The sequence below is a fragment of the Lissotriton vulgaris genome, chromosome 9 (genome assembly GCF_964263255.1).
Source record: "Lissotriton vulgaris chromosome 9, aLisVul1.2, whole genome shotgun sequence".
NCBI classification, from domain to species: domain Eukaryota; kingdom Metazoa; phylum Chordata; class Amphibia; order Caudata; family Salamandridae; genus Lissotriton; species Lissotriton vulgaris.
Window position 1 is genome coordinate 178963276 of NC_141697.1, and position 17509 is coordinate 178980784.

Sequence of the window (17509 nt, forward strand, 5' to 3'; positions counted from 1 at the left end):
CCGCTTGACGGATCTCGGGAAAATTTTCACCATAGCCGCTGAACCACAAAGGGGACGTTTTTTGAAAATTTCATGAAGATTTATCAAGCAGTGGCAAAAGTATGGGCAAAACAAAAAACGCTTTTCCCATGGAAACTTTGGTCCTAACTATAACTACCTACTAGCTATCGCCAGTAGGTAATATAAATATATACCTACTTTTTTGCATGGTAATGGTATGCGTTGGAAAGGCAGATTGTTGTAATAAGAACTACGTGGTAAAGGTATGCGTGGTAATGACGCATGCAATGTTAAGCTTTCGCTGTAATGGCATGCGTGGTTCAGACCATGTTGTAATTGCCGTTTCTCACCAAACACAGATGCCTGGATGTGATCAGCACTTTGCCTGTTCTGTCCTGCAGGTCATTTTGATCTAATCTGTTCGCAAACCCACCCATGGGAAGGTATTGCTTGGGTAACTATTCTAAGGTAAGGAATATGTGGCTAGGAGTCTCTATCAGATGGACAAGATGCATACCTTCAGTTACTCCTTATCTGGTAGAGACTGTATCTAGCTGTAGATTACTTAACAACCCTCTCATCCTCCTAACTCTGTGCTCTGTTTCAGAAGGTCTCCCTTCTGAGGCCTTAGTAATCCACACCAGTATGTCAGCATTCTACGTGGCTCTGAAGTTCTGGTGTGGAAAGTCGCAAAAAGAAACAGGTGGGTTGTGCCTGAATAGGCACCACGCACGTTCCTTTTCAACAACGACAATGCCAATGGGGAGCTGAACAATGCCACCTACTGCTGCAAAGGGTACTGCTCAGAATTTTCCAGGTCTAATCTAATGCCTGTGGAATATTTTAAGGGGAGGAATCTGCAGCTATATATTGTCTCTACCAGATAAGGCTTACTCAACAAGGGTAAGTAACTTGTTCTTTATTGAAGCTTACTAAAGTAGATCAAGTCCCAACATAGCAGTGTAGTCATGCAAATGGAAAGCTAAGACAATAGACTGCAACATACTTAGTGTACCTACTAATCTGGTTGTAGGTTTTGTGTGCTTTGTAGGTGTGATTTCTTTGTGTAAGTGTCTCACAATGTTTGCTGACTTTTGGTTTTAATCTGTGTCTCAGTTTTCCAAATAGTCAGATTATGCATATATAAACCTCACAGCCATGGCCTGGCCGTCTAGGAAATAGTTTCTATTTTAGCTGCTATCACTGTCATACATCCGTTGTGTAGGTTATGAACTTAAATTTTCAGTCCTTTTATTTGGCCGTTAATTGGGGTCTGGCCTAAAGAATTACATTTTTATTGCACATTCTTGGGAAAAAAAGTGAAAAGCATTGTATGTGTTTCAATGCTGGACCCGTTCGCTTTGCCAAATCTTAGTTTTCCTGGAAATAAATTAGTGATTGTTCATTTAAGAGCACATGTCCAGAGTTAATTGGAAGAGAGTGGAAATATAACTTGGACAAGTATATAAACGGAAGAGGACTTTATAATATTTAGTCAATAATCAGACAAGTCAACATACAATATACTGTCATACCTGGCATCTTTTGGCATGTTTCCCCAATCGTTTTGCTTTCTGACCTCTGCTTTTGACTCTGTTTTTGCAAGTTTAGTGTCTGTGTGTACTTTCTCACTGCTGTTCAGTGTTAAAGTGCAAGTGCTTCTATTGTAAATTCCATTATAGATTGGTGTTTCCATGATTGGCATATTTGATTTACTTGTAAGTCCCTAGTAAAGTGCACTGAGAGTGCCAGGGCCTGTAATTCAAATGCTGCTAGTGGGCCTGCAGCACTGATTGTTCCTCCCACCGAGCAGCCTTTCAAAGAGTTCTCAGACCTGCCACTGCAGTGTCTGCGGCGGGCAGTTTTTATTGCCATGTAAACTTAGCAAGTGCACCCACTTGCCAAGCCCAAACGTTCCCTTTTATTACATGTGAGTCAACCCTAAGGTAGGCCCAAGGTACCCCTCAGACCTGCCACTGCAGTGTCTGCGGCGGGCAGTTTTTATTGCCATGTAAACTTAGCAAGTGCACCCACTTGCCAAGCCCAAACGTTCCCTTTTATTACATGTGAGTCAACCCTAAGGTAGGCCCAAGGTACCCCTGTGGGCAGGGTACAGTGTATTTTAAAGGTAGGACATGTACTGGTGTGTGTGACCTGTCCTGATGGTGAAATACAGTATATTTCGTTTTTCACTATTGAAAGGTTATCTGTCCCATAGGATAGAATGGGAAGTACCATATAACATTTTACAAGTATATCTTCCCATTGGGACAAGATGGAGAATCAAATTTAATATGCGTGAACTCAGAATGTAGAAATGCATTCTTTAGTTAAGATGATTTTTATGTTCTGTGTTTGAAAATACCACTTTGAGAAAGTAGGTATTTTCTTGCTTAGCCATCCAGTGTGCCTCTGCTGGGTTTTGGATTGACTTTCTGGCTTTGGAGTGACAGGGGCTGGGGATGTGCATTCTCTTCTGACAGTCACTGGGGAGCGGGGGGCGAGGTGTGTCCTGCCTTTCCTAGACGAGTCAGGGCTGAGCTATATAGACATGGGCTGCATTTACAGTAGTGGGAGGAGATTTCCTTGCACCTGAATGGGCCTTGTCTGCGTTGGACAATGCTGTCTCCAGGAAGCTGGGCCAGAGAGGACCAAACTGATTTGGGCTGGTTTGGACTGAGCGCAGACACTCTCTGCCAAAGAGAAACTAAGTGTAAATATTGGGTTCCAGACCTCAGAACTTTAGAAGTCGCTGGGATCAAGAGACCTGCCAAGAAGAAGAGCTGGAAGAATTGGCAGGAGGAGTACTGCCCATTTGCTGTGTTGTTGCTTTGCTTGGTTGGCCTGCAGTTGCTGCTTCTGCCTTGGGCAGTGAAAGGACTGGACTGAACTTTCTTCGCTTGTTGCTGAGTATCTCCAAGGACATGAAATAGAGCTTGCCTCCTGTTCACAAAGTCTCAGGGACAGCAAAGACTTAACTTACCTCTGGGTACCACCTCTGGAACTGTGGGTTTCAGTTGCCTAAGAGGGGGAAAGCAGCCGACACAGTCACCGACACCACTGCTGGCTATGTGTCCTGAAGGCACCGCTACACTTTGCACCGCAACCCTGGTCTCACGATGATGAGTACCGTCGCCACCGAGCTGCTGTTTGCACTGCAACCTGTGGGCACTGCACTTAGCAACGCCTTACATCACTCTGCCACCGTGGTATCACCGACGAGGTCACTTCCCGCTGACCTCAACACCTGTGTTTGCCCCGTGGATTGGGGGCCCGCTCGTAAGTCGCACGACGCACCGCCTCGCCCCACACCGCAGTCTGGGCTGACCCACACCAGCTCTAATCAACCGGCACTGCCGCTCGCCCCGTGACCTGTAAGCACCGCATAAAGAACCGCCCCACTTCGCACCACAGCCCTGGTCTCACCGATGCCGCTGGACGACCGTCACTGAGCCGCTGCCTGCACCGCAACTTGAGGGCTCCGAACATCGCACCTCTACGCTTCACATCGCAACCGCGACAGTTACTGCGACTGGCCCACACCAAAGTGATCGGCCGCAACCTAAGGTACTGTTTACGAGTCTGCTGACACGGACGCCGGTCCGCACCAACGCAGTCGGCTGGAGCTGTTGAAATCTGTTGTTTTCAGCACAGCTGTAACCCCGAACGGAACTAACAACTTCAAGGAACTATATTTTTGAGTCATCCTTGCAAAGTACATAATTTGAATTACTGTTTGTTGGTCTTTTATTGTTTTGGTCTTGTTTGCACAGATAAATATTGGCTATTTTTCTAAAACTGGTGTGGTGTCCTTTTGTAGTGGTTTCACTGTATTACTGTGTATTATGGGCAAATGCTTTACACATTACCTCTGAGATATGCCTGACTGCTCATACCAAGCTGCCAAGGGGGTGAGCTGGGGTTATTTCAATAGTGTATCTCCCTTATCCTGACAAGGAAGAAGGGTCCCTACTTGCACAGGGTAACAACCTGCCAACTAGAGACTCCCATTTCTAAAACTAAAATGTAATATGTTTTTATTGGCACGTCAAAATGTACAGATATTGTTTATATTTCACAAATAATTCTGTATTGTTGTCTTCTTCTTCACAAAACTTTATTTCGATTCATCCAAGGAATCATAAAAGTATACATTTAAGTAGAAACAACTAATTTTACAAATGTTTTTCAAATCTACAGGATCAAGTTATTAACATCATACAATGAATTTCTTAACCATATTTCAGCAGATCACCAGAAAACAATTACAATCCCTAAAAGTTAACATAAATCATAAAAGAAAAAAAGGCCCAAATATGCAATAGTAAAGTGCATTCTGCTATTACAATTTATAAATATCACATGAAAAACCGATGGAGCCTTTCATATTAACCTGTAATCTTACATCAGATATTTACTCAGTGTTCCCACTAGAGCATTAAAAAAAGTTTCAATATCGATTCCTGATGATAAATGACAATTTAATAAAGCTAAGCATGGCGCTACATATAGCAGCAGTATGCAACGATTTTAGATACTCATAGCCTTCTTTGTAATTACAGGGACGAATATAATCGCCATTGCGTATGTACAGTAAAGGATAGATAAAATTGGTGCTGCAATTTACCCTTTTTGATATTGTGTACTTGTTCATTGTGTTTTAACTGACCCAAAGTATCACGGTAAGCATTCCAATTTACAATCCTTGTGTCCTGCTGAATAAATTCTGGACTTTCATAAATATGACCTAGACCAATTTTATAAAAAGTTTCCTTCAGATATGACAACCATGGAATCCGCGTAGCATGATCCAATCTTAGGCAATCTTTCAAGATTTCTTTCGAAAGCTGCAAGTCCTCAGATAACCAAATTTTCCCCCATAGAAGTAATGGAGAGACCTGAATAATATCGCCCACAAATTCTATACCCATCTCCATATGGGAAAAATCATTTGGTAAACTAGTTGGAATTGACAAAAGACGCTTTAAAAACTTGTTCTCCATGACTTGTATTTGGGTAGATTTATGTGTCCCTCACACCCCCGCCCCATAGGTGGCAACAGGCAAACATTTGGCTTTATACAAGGTCTTTAAATCAGCAATTGGTTTTTGACCCAATTTACTCACGAAACGAAAAAGAGCCTCTAAGGATCGCGTGGCTTCTTGTACTCGGGCCGTTATTAATGGATCCCAGCTCAATTTTTTATTAAATAGATTGCCTAAATAATTAAAATTCTCAACTTTTTCAATAATCAGGTTATCTACAACAAACCTACGTGTTTTTGTCCCTCTAGGGCCGCATACCATAACAAAAGACTTCGTAAAATTGACCCTAAGGTCTAGGTCCTGCATGAAGTCATTAAATGCAATCAAACACTGTTGCATGCTATTAGCAGTTAGGGCCATTAATACAGTGTCATCAGAATAGGATAACAAAGGTATCTGTTTGCCATTTACTTTAGGGAAATCTGAACAATTCTCTAACAGAAACTTTTCTAAACCATTTGTATAAACTAAAAACAAAAATGGGGCCAAAATACTGCCCTGACGTACGCCTTCAGTTGATGGGATGGATTTTGTTTTTTCTCCCCCCCCGGGCCGTATCTAATCGACACAGTAGTAGCAGCGTGTAGTCTGCGAAGCAAGGTAGCCAAAGGTTCCTCAAACCCCATAGCATCCATCATCCGCCATAGCTTGTCCCTACATACAGTGTCGAAGGCACTGGATAAGTCTATGAAGGCCAGGTATATAGGAACACCCCTGGCCTTCATGTACTTACCCATGACTAGGGCCAAATTAAGACACTGCTCTGTTGTCCCCTTACCTCTCCTGTATTGTTGTCACTTCCTCTTGCATACACTTATACACATATATGTCCATGCAATTTTTTTTTATTTGTTTCAGTTAATATCTCCCTTCCCACCCCTTGCCCCCCTCCCCCATCCCAGGCTCAGTAACCCTAGAACTCATAAAAGTGACTCAAGATTACCTTTTCATGGTGGATTCCCCGAACAGTCACGCCCTCCATTTCATATTATTTTATGCATGTGAATTGAGCACCTTGAACCCCTAGCCTCCCGCAACCCCAGGTGGTGTGCTACCATGTCTCTGCAGCTCTAAACATCATCTGTCCTTTTAATCTACAGAGGTAATTCATCTTGTGGTGTCAGTTCTGTTAGCATTGCTGCCCCTGCCCTCTTATCCTCAAACACTCTGTCGTCCCTTTGGGATGCCTTCATGTGATAACCCTCTGCATGAATCCACTCAGCCATATCTTTCATCCAGTCTTCTATCTTTGGACGTCTGGGGGACATCCATTCATTTACAACCCTGCGTTTTGCCTGCAGTAGCCCCAACTCCATGAACCGTCTGCTTAGCTGATTTTTCTTACGAAACGGTATTGGCCCCAATAAGCATGGCAATGGTTCCCTCGGGTCTCCCACCCTGTGACAGTATTGAGTTTCAGAAGGACGGTCTGCCAGTATTCATCGATATATCATGTGTATGAAGTCTGCCGGTTGCCCCCTACATCTAGGGCACTCCATCCAGCAAGGGCTCAGGATATATGGTTTGCAGCCTACTGGGACCCAGGTATACCCGGTGTACCACGTTATGGTGAAGAAGCTTAAACCTCACCTCACCTCACATTTGTGGATGTACTCTTGACCCCTTCATGAATCCTTTCCCAATCTCTCTCGGTGAGGGGCTTTTCCACCTGTGCCTCCCACTGCTCCTGCACCGTAAGTGCATATATATATATATATATATATATTCACTGAAAAAACCATAGGTTTCACACCAGTTATAGTTAGCTGGAAATTTTACTGACATAAAACCATTGAAATTCCACATTATAGTTAGTTGGACTCACTATAACTTGCGCGCCTGCAATGCACTGCTGATGACGTCACATATTACATCACTCATGACATGGTCAGTGACATCACTCATGACATCACTGATGACACCATCCAGTGAACGTATGTCTTTCTGAAAAATAAATATGTTTTATATGTGTATTTGTAAAGGTCGATGGAAGAATAAATGTTTAAATAAGTGTGTAAATGGATGTTTTTTAAAAAAAATATTGATTGGTGAACTGGCTTATTAAGTGTATCTTAGTGAATACATATATTAGCGAGTAATGTTTAAATATTTAAATATATGTATCAGTGTTTCACTTTATGTATAAGTGGCTGCATGGGTTGGTGAGTAGCTACATGTGTGTGTGTATGGGTTATTAGATTTTTTTTAGTATCAGTATGAGTGTCTGTATGGTTTGGTGGGGGTATTACTTAGCACATAGATGCATCAATGACTGACTCACTGTTTGTATGTGTTTTGAAGACAGCATATGTGCAGGACTGTATGGGTGGATGAGTGTGTGTATATGTGTGTGATAGTGAGTGAATGACTGTCTAACTAGTGTTTTTATCAGTAACTTCATATGTTTTAATCTAGTATATGTGAGTATTGATGTAAATAAGTGAGTATATGTGAGAGTGAGAGATTGTAAGAGTTCCTGTTCAAAAAAGTATGTGTTTCCATAAGTGTTTGTTTAAGAGAGTAAGTATGTGTAAGTTTCCTTAGAAGTAAGGTGGTAGTGTGTGTATAGTTGTATATGCAAATAAATGGATGTTCTATAGTTTATTTGCATGTGTGAGTATGTGTTTGAGTAACTTTTGGATGACTGTTGGCGTGTAACAGGATGTATATGTGTATCACTACATATGATGAGTGAGTATATGTATGAGTGACTATATAGAACTGTTGGTGAATGAGTGGATGTTGATGGTGGAATTACTGAATTGGTTGTTGTAACTGGTATGGGTATGTCCTTTTTTTTGAAAATGTTAGTTTCTATTTTTTAATATGTGTTTCAAGGGTTACATTACACTGAAAGGAGGTCTGTCACTCTGTCACAAGGATGGTGTCATCAGTGATGTCATGAGTGATGTCACTGACCATGTCATGAGTGATGTAATATGTGACGTCATCAGCAGTGCATTGCAGGCGCGCAAGTTATAGTGAGTCCAACTAACTATAACGTGGAATTTCAATGGTTTTATGTCAGTAAAATTTCCAGCTAACTATAACTGGTGTGAAACCTATGGTTTTTTTCAGTGAATTTAATAGGTTTTTTAAATGCTAATTCCTAACTATAACTGGTGTGAAACCTATGGTTTTTTCAGTGAATTTCATAGGATTATAAAATGCTAATTCCTAACTATATATAAGGCCTCAAACCTATGAAATGTAATATTTTTTATAATGAATCCTATATTGTATATTTATAAAATACTTTTTTTAAAATTATTATTTTTTTTTTTTTGCCCTGGTGCGCTCCCGGTGCGCGCCCCGGTCTGCGCACTGGAAAGCGCAGTTTTTTGGAGCGCCCCGGGTCGCGCACCGGTGAGCGTCCCGTTAGCGCTATTGCCGCGAACGAAAACATTGTGACGTATCGCATAGCCGCGTCCGCGTGATACGGATGGCGTAAGTGCACCCGGAAGTACTCGAGCGAATACGATCGCGCAACGTAAGCATCTGACGCGCTTAAGCGACGTGCCCCGTGGCGCGCACCCCCGTGGCGCGCCCCCGGGCCATGTGACCTGAAAATAACACTTTTCTTTGGTTCAGGACAGTTTTTTTTTCCAAATGATGAAAGCCCCCACCTTTTTTCCTTATTCTGACTTTGTCCTTTGACTGAGGAAGACCTGTTTGGAGATATAAGAGAAATATTTTGTACTTTAAAATGGCTACAGTAGCAGCAGCAGCTGGAGCATCTGCACCACCACCACCACCACCACCAAGAGGACCACCACAACATCACATTGGGGGTCAAGAAGAAGAGGAGGAGGAGGAGGAGGGGAGAAGGTGGCTGCCAGAAGACAATACCCCATACAGGCCAAGGCAGCACATTGTATGGGAGTTTTTTTCTATCCCAGAGGGCAAGAAAAAAGTCAATGCGCCAAAGGTGACTTGCAAAATCTGTGGCATTAAACTTTCAAGGGGGAACCCTAACAAAAAATATTCCTTTGGTAATAACACCATGATTAGGCACATGCAGCGCAAGCATCCGAACAACTATGCTGCCGCAGAGATGAGAGAACTGGCCAGTAACCCTCCCCAATCTTCAACCAGCACCTCAAAAAGAAAGCAACCCACTCCATCAGGACCAGATACAAGGGAGACGATCCCTTGCATACAACCACGGTTTGGTGAATTCAGGATCACATGTATTTTTTGTGGAAAGACCATCTCCTATGGTGAGCAGAGCATAAAGCTCATCCTCCTTGCTGGTGACAACCACAATTGCCCCAAAAACCCTAATTTTTTCCTGATTTTTTTTGTTGCTCCAGTTGAGCCATTTTCGTTTCCCTGTTTTTTGTTTCTCCCCATAAAAATAAAAAAAAATATAAAATAGTTCATAAAAGCCAAAAAAAGTACAAAATGTTCAAAAAACATTTAAAAAATATAAAACAACAAAAAGAAGAAAAAAAACAGTTTTTTAGAACTACCTGCAAATTATAAAAAAGGCTACATTTTTTACAAACTCTATCATTCTTTTTTCCCCATGGAACGCTCCCCGGTACGCTCCGCGGTGCGCGTACCGGGCGCTCCCCCCGCGCAAATCAAAAAAAATGTGTTTTTTGCCCCGCGGGGCCCTTTTGTAGCCCCCACATCAAACCTAGGGGTCAGGGGGGGTCTACTCTGCCCCCTTATGGTCATTTCCCCCTTTGTTTTTGCCACCTCTTGTGTCTCGATCCTACCGAGACACAAGATGGCGGCCGCTCCGGACTGTTTGGAATGTAGCGCACTTGTTAGCGCCCCGGTGCGCGTACCGGGGAGCGCTTATAGATGTGTATATATATTTTTCTGAACCTAAATTATTCAAAATCCACTGGAGCACATATCTTGAGACATAGCAAAGGCACATCGGGCTACCAGTCCCTACAATTTTGCCAAGTTTGGTGGAAATCCATTCAGCCGTTCTGGCTAAAAGTGAGGTCGACCGCTCTATGGAAATTAACATGGGGTAAACACGTTTTGGGACCCCCTTATTTCTCGGGCCCCCGCTTGACAAATCCCCCCCAAACTTTCAGGGAAGGACTGGGGCGCCTCGAGGCAAATTTGAGGAAATTTTCAGGCAGATTCCTCAACCGGCCCCAAAGTTATTCACAATAGAATGTTGAGATTTTGTATTGAAAATAATCCTAACTATAACTACCTACTGGCGACTGCCCCCGCCATCTATAGGATAATCCCATTTCTATCGGGATTTGTAATCCCGTGAGGGTATGCGGATAGTGTGCCAAAAATCCATCACCTGTGCCTAACAGTAATTGAACTAATACAGTCATGGAAATATATACAAATGCCGTTTTGGGTTACGAGTGCTGTACACCCAAGGAAACAAACTAAGTCATATTTCTGCTAGAATGCAACAATTATTTAAGATAATATCAGTATGGAAGTATTGATGCTTCAGACCTGCCACGCTATATGTGCAGAGAGCCCTCATCAATACAAAATATTTAATTTACACAAATCGGCAACAGGTAACGGCTCGATGCTGAAACTGTATGGCATGATTGTATTTTCCTCTCTTCTCTTTCACTCATAAATTGGGTACACTTTCACTAATAAGTTTCTCAATCGTACGTTGTATCCGTTCCTGTAACTTCCTATAATTCGTGTAAAAACAACAGAATATCGACTCAAGCACTGCACATTAGTCATCTGCTTCTGCCGTGTCTAAGTAACCTCTCTTAGGTAACTTGTCACATTATTTGTCATTGTAAAAACTTGGGGAATAGTCTCACACATGTTTAGTTTCAATACTTTTTTAGTACATGCTTACAATAATGGGCCATTTGAACTTTTTGTTTTAGACTATTGAAGAAAATGAGGTGTATTTGCCCAATGATGAAGTATGGGTGTATGACATAGATTGCGGATTGTGGTAAGCTCTTTTCTTGTTTACTTTTTTAAAATCATTCTTATTTTGGAGTTTTTTTTAAAGTATAGGTGTTGAGTGGGTTATGTTATTTAGCTAAACTGCAGACTTAGAAGTTAGCATTTTTCTGTATACCGTCATAGATGAGTAGTTACCATTCCCTTATCCCCTTGTTGCATGTCAGAATGAAATTGTGACTTTGACATATTGCGCACAAACGTTACTTTTTTTTTAGTTTTTACAAAATATAAATAAAAGTCACAGCTCGTGCATTATTCTGCAGTAAAATAAATCAGGGGTACAAGCATATACAAAAATTAAGAACACTTTTTGACATTTATTTATTGGGGGTACAGAACAGATGTCCTGGGGCGGGCAGAAGGGTGCGATATCTCTGCATATTTTGTGCCCAGGTCTTGACAGTAAGTAGCGTCTTTTACTCCATTTTTTTTTATTAACGGACTTCGATTTTGCATCTAAACTATGGCTAGACACAGACCCGCCCCAGATCGATTGTGTTCGAGCGATAGCACGCTCCACGCTGACATGCATTGAGGTAGTCCTGTTCATGGTACAGTATTTCCAATAGTGAGCTTGTGCTACTAGGTAGTAGGTGTGAAAATAAGGCAGTTAGAGACCACCAAACTGAAGTGGTCTCATTAGGGCATCACAGCATGCACGTGGCTGTCCTCCCCATCAAACCAACCACAGGAGCACTTTGATAATTGTGGGAAAAAGGAGAGGTAGTGAAACATGGAGGTTTGCTAATAAATTCAAAAACGTTGGTAGGACCTACCATCTTGATAAGGGAGATCCTCCCAATTAGGGAAAGCGGGAACCAACATTCTATAGACGTTTTTGTTTTATCAGGTGCTGTTCCAAAATAATTACGGATGAGCTCGTCATAATTTAGAGAGACCTAAACTCCTATAGAGCGCACACCTTGAGGGCTTCAGTGCAATGGATACTCAGGAGTGGGTGAGGTGGGAAAATCATCAGTTAGTAGAACCACCTCAGATTTTTCTAATTTATCTGCAGCCTTGAGTATCCCCATAGCAGATTATATATTGGATAATGGAGGAGTGATTAACCTTCAGGCGTTGAATGTACAGTATCATGTCTGCATATAACTAGATTATTAACGATCTGTTACAGAGGCAGAGACCTCTGTGAGAGTGCACCTCCATGACATAACAGGCTAGTGGTTCAATGGCAAGGGCAAATATCGGGGGAGAGGGGACAGCCCAGATGCCTGCCTTTTCTAATGACTGATTCTTTAGAGTATAATTTATTCACACATACTCTTGCCATGGGGGCTGTGAATAATAGTTGGATAAGTGACAGAAAAGAGTTCCATAGACCCAGTCTATGAATTGTTTACATCTTGAATGTCCATTCAAGTGAATATAATGCTTTCTCAGCGTCAGGGAGGACCATTACTGATGGGAGCTGTGGGTTCACTCTGTAATAAAGCCATTAAGGTTTGGAGATTGAACACAGTAGAATGTTGTGGGATGAAACCGGATTTATCCTGAAGCACCTGAAAGTACATTAAGGGTTGTAAACGTTGCGCGAGAATTTCCCCCAAAATGTTATTGTCACTATTGAGTAACAACAAGGGTCCATACAAGGAACATATGGTGGGATCTTTGTGTGGTTTAAGTAGTATTGTAATAGTCACCTTCATGGTGGAGGTTTGGAGACTACACCTCTCAATTGCCACAGTGTACATGTCCAGAAGCCTTGCTGCAATAATTTATTGGTATGCTTTATAAAAAATTAACTGGTAGACCATCGCTACCTGGGGCCTTGCCGCTGGCAAGACCCATGACAGCATTTTCTATGTCTTCTAGTGTTAAGGGAGAAGTCAGTATCATCCTGGCGTCCCCATCAAACCAGGTCAGCACAACCTGAACCAAATAATCTGAGATGTCGGCCTGTTCTCTGCATGGTCTTTGGGTTTATAGGCGCTCACCGAAGCGCAGGAACTCACTCAATACGAGGAACAGGTTCGACATGACATAAATTCCATCACAGTTAATATAAGTAAGGCAGTCAGAGAATCCATCACTCTTAGCAGTCCAGGCAAGAGTTTTTACCTAGTCTATTGCCTTCCCCAAATGCATGCACCCAAGCTCCTCGTCCCAAATATAGGACTTTGTGGTCTGCCTCCTCGATGTTTTCCTGTAATATAGCCTAGAGTTCTGCTAAAAGATGTGAGAAAGTGCCCTCTTTCTGCATGGTTGCCCCCACGTTTTGCTGAAGTGATAATGTACTTGGACGGAGTATGCCCTAGGCTCCTGCTAATCAGGTACCCAAAGCCTTTGTTCTTTCCCAAAAACTGCATTGAAGCATAAACCCAATTGGCATCTCTGGCCACAGGTCAGCCCGTGGTAATAGGTAACACAGGTATCCAGGGCACTGTGACCAGAGAAGGCCTCGAAGGGCTGCAACACTTATTGTGCCACCCTTAGAGGACTTGTACCAATATAATCACACACTGCCTTTGCAGGCTGCGTGTTTTGGTGCAGAACAAAGTGAAGAGTCAACATGGCACACATTTCTGTGTGCCATGCCTGCAACCCTCTGCCCTGGTATAGGTCAGTCAGCCCCTCTTGCTGGGTGCACTATACCAGTGGTAAGGTACAGGTGCATAAACCCTGTACCCCTCCAGTGTCTAAGTCCATTCTTAGACATTGTAAGTACAGTGCTGCCATTAAGAGTATATGGTGCTGGGAGTTTGTCATTACGAACTCGACAACACCATAATGGCTTCACTGAAATCTGAGAAGTTTGGTATCAAACTTCACAGCACATTAAACCCACACTGATTACAGTGTGGGATTTAATGAAAAATGCACACAGAGGGTAGTTTAGAGATGCCCCCTGAAAACTAACCTACTACTAGTGCCCAGGCTGAGTGGCTGCTTTCAGCTGCCACCACCAGACATGTTTCTGTACCCCTGGGTCGAGAGCCTGCTGCTCTCTGGGGCCTGAAACAATGCACACCCTGGGATGAGGTGCCAAGCCTCCTCCCCCAGGATGGGAAGGGTTCACGAAGGGGAAGCTTCAAAGGCTTGACGCCTTTGTGAGCTTTCCCAGGCCACTTGCTGCTCTCAACAACTAGTCCCCACTGGTTCTGACCCCCACTTTGGGCGGAAGAACCGCTAGAAAAACAAGTGAGGAAGAGAGGTGTGCCCACCTCTGCCAACTCCACCCCTCGGGTGGGGGAGGTGAGGTGAAGCACAACTCTCAGTCCACGCCATCTTGCAGATGGAAGGACTCAGCCAACTAAAGACAGGCTCATGCCCTCCTTCCCCTGGAGGGTGGCATAATAGGGGGTGTACCCACCCCAGGGAAGGGACCCATTGGTCCCTGCCTTTTACCTACCTGTAACGTCCCTAAATCCAGTATTTAGGGGCACCCCTGAATCTTGCTTCCTTAGACAAGAAGAAACTACAAGAAGAAGGACTGAACAGCCTAACAAGAGGAAGACGCCCACTGACTTGGCCCCAGCCCTAACGCCTGTCGCAACCTCGAACCTGCTTCTGTGAAATCCCGGTGTGTCCTGCAGCCAGCAACCTCGAAACCCCTGAGGACCTGCCTGTCTTTAACATCAAAGTTTTTGTCTCCCGTGAACACCGGATTTGTTCATCTGCAACTCTGGCCTTGGCCGGAAACCGCGAACCCACACCACTCTGCACCTGCCATCCACAGCCCGAGCTCGAGTGGGCAAACTCCACGAGGAGGTCACCCCAGCGATTCTGACTCGAGATCCGGCGACCCCTGACCTGCCTCAAGCCTCCAGCCGACGCATGCAGTCTCAATCCAAAAGAACCGACCCCAAAAGGCACCCCTGCACCCGACGCCCCACAGCCTTGTGTGCCCAAACCGACGGTTCCTAACCAACCCCTAACTTCCCAACTTACCTCTTGAAGTGGTGATTGCTCTCAGGAGACCTTCGTCCCCAAGCCTGCAGTGTCTTTGCAAACCGGAGGTTTCCCATAGAAAACAACAGGGCGCCCAACGTCGAAATAGCACCCTGCACCCAGCCACGCTAGTGCCGCTGAGGGTGCACCTTTGGTGCTACTTTATTTCCCCATTTGCCCTGAGCTAAAGTCCAGGAGGCTTGCACCCACACACAAGTGGCCTGCTCATCAACAGCCACCAATCGGAGGCCCCCTATCCCCATTGGATAACATTGGGCCTTAGCACTCTGCACCCGGCCGCCCTAGTGCCGCTCAAGGTGTAACAAGAGTGCATTCTTGACCCTGGGGGAGCCCTGAGTCTAACTCCAGAACCTCAACTCCCACTACCAAATACTTACCTCAAAACCGATAGCACTATTTTCCTCCATAAGATAACATTGACAGTTTTTCTGTTAAAAGTTTCTCAGTGTGGAGTTTGAGAAACTAAGAAATTCTTTAAAATTGCATACTCTAACAAAAACGATTTTACTTACCTGTTTCCAGGAAATGTCCCAGAGTAGTATCTAGGTATACTACTCTGTGTAAGCCTAGTAATCTCAAAAGTTACTTACCTGCAATTTTACTAAAAAGCATATTCAAGTCTATGTACTGCATTTACTAAGTATTGCATTTCTCTGCATCCATACTGTAAATCAAACCAAAGTGCATATACAATTATCATTCAAACTGTATTCCAATTGCATTACTACTGTAAAGTATTTATTGCTTACATGTGCCAGGCTTGCTTGGCTCTAGCAAATAAAATACCTAAAAGAATATTATCATATAAAAACAATTGGTCTGAAGTTCAGTCTTTGAGTGTGTGAATTCATTTGCTTACTGAGTGTGTACAACAAATGCTTAACACTGTCCTCTGATACTGCCTTACTGCTCGACCACACTACCACATATAGAGAGTGAGGTGCTATCTAACTTTACCTCTGCCTACCTTTTGGGGTTCCAGTGGACTCAGTGCACACTATACCTCACTTTGGTATAGTATATACAGAGCCAGCGTCCTACATTGGTGGATGACCTGTGGGATATACAACTTCGCATTTGTTGGACTACTTGGTTACCACCTGATCACATGACTGAACGCTTAAATTGTCTTTAGAATTCCGATTTTTCAAATTAGCATTTTTGCAAAATTACTAAAAGTCTGGTTAGGGCCTTGGTTAAGTTCCTTTAGAATTTTGGAAAAATAAAAAGTCACTGTACCTAGAGTTAGAGGGGTTAGAAGTTTTTTTTAACTAAGTCTCAAAACAAGAACCCAGCTATTAGTGAAAATAACTACAATGACATAGAGAACTTGGTTGAGGAGCTCGACCTCACCCCTTACCTTTACTTGTCTTTCAAGGAGGTAAGGTCCCTATGTAAACTTAAAAACATAGCCATGGGTCCCCATCACACCAAACAAAAGCCCCAGGAGCTGTTGGATGGGTATGCTAAGGACCACCCATCTCAAAATGGTGAAGACCAGTCAGCTGGAGAAGGAGGGGAAGAGGATGACCTGGTAGATCAACCCCCTCCACTTCCTAGGGAGAAAAGGGTCCAGGTACCCTTGACTCCAAGAATCATCCTCTCAGTACCTAGATCTCACACAGGTGAATCAGGACATTGAGGACAGCCTCAATGAGGAGGACAACCTTTTAGTGAGGCTGACCAAAAGACTGGATCTAGAGACCAGGTTGCTGTCTCTAGAAAGAGGAAGAGCAGAGATGGGCCTAGCACCCATCAATGATGGCAGCAATTTACTTAATAAGGATAAAGAGCAATCTTATGATCCTAAAATCCGCAAAGGGATTGTCCCTAAAAATGAAGAGAGTGATGATTTCACCAAAATGGTTCACTGTCTTTGAGAGGGCTTGTGAAATGAGAAAAGTGATGAAGTCACACTGGTGGGCACTCCTTTGAGAACTGTTCGCTGGTAACTGCAGAGACAGACTCCTGACCCTTTCTAGGGCAGATGCTGGGTCTTATGACCTCATGAAGAGAACTCTGATTGCGGGATTTGGACTCAAAACTCTCCCAAAACCCCAAACCAATCAGATTGACTTTGTAGACTACTCAGTTAAAACACTAGATGATTGGTTAACTGGACACAATGTGCATGATTTCAATGGACTTTGCAAACTGTTTATGAAAGAACATATTTTAGGTAATTGCACTAATGAAAAGTTACATCAGCATTTGGTAGACCTAGGTCTACTTTCCCTCCAAGAATCGGGAAAGAAGGCAGACCACTGGGTCAAGACAAGGGTGACAAAAACAACCACTGGGGGTGACCAAAAGAAAGGGGTTACAAAACCTCCCCAGGGGAAAGGTGGTGAGAATCTGCAAGATAAAAAACCTGAGTCTTAAAAGGGCCCCAAAAACCTGCACAGGGGGGTGGGTACCAAAACTCTTCAGAAATCCATTAATAAGTACATGGGAAAGAACTTTGATCTTTTAAAGGCCTGGTGTAACAATTGTAAGAAGTTAAGACACTAAACTGGAGATGCTGCTTGCCCAAACAAGAAGGCCCCCTAGTCCTACTAAAGCTACTCCTGGGGTAGCAAGCCTTCAAATGAGATCAACAGTGT

At 43.4% G+C, this 17509-nt stretch overlaps 1 protein-coding gene across 3 annotated transcripts in view; it reads left to right on the forward strand.

The window, feature by feature from the left end:
- KLHDC1 (kelch domain containing 1) overlaps positions 1-17509 on the forward strand; it is a 1440569-nt gene that overhangs the window by 24151 nt on the left and 1398909 nt on the right. For all 3 annotated transcript variants that reach the window (XM_086936594.1, XM_086936596.1, XM_086936595.1), the window contains exon 2: positions 10892-10962. In XM_086936594.1, the coding sequence (XP_086792720.1) occupies positions 10892-10962 (71 nt within the window). The remainder of the gene's footprint in view (positions 1-10891; positions 10963-17509) is intronic.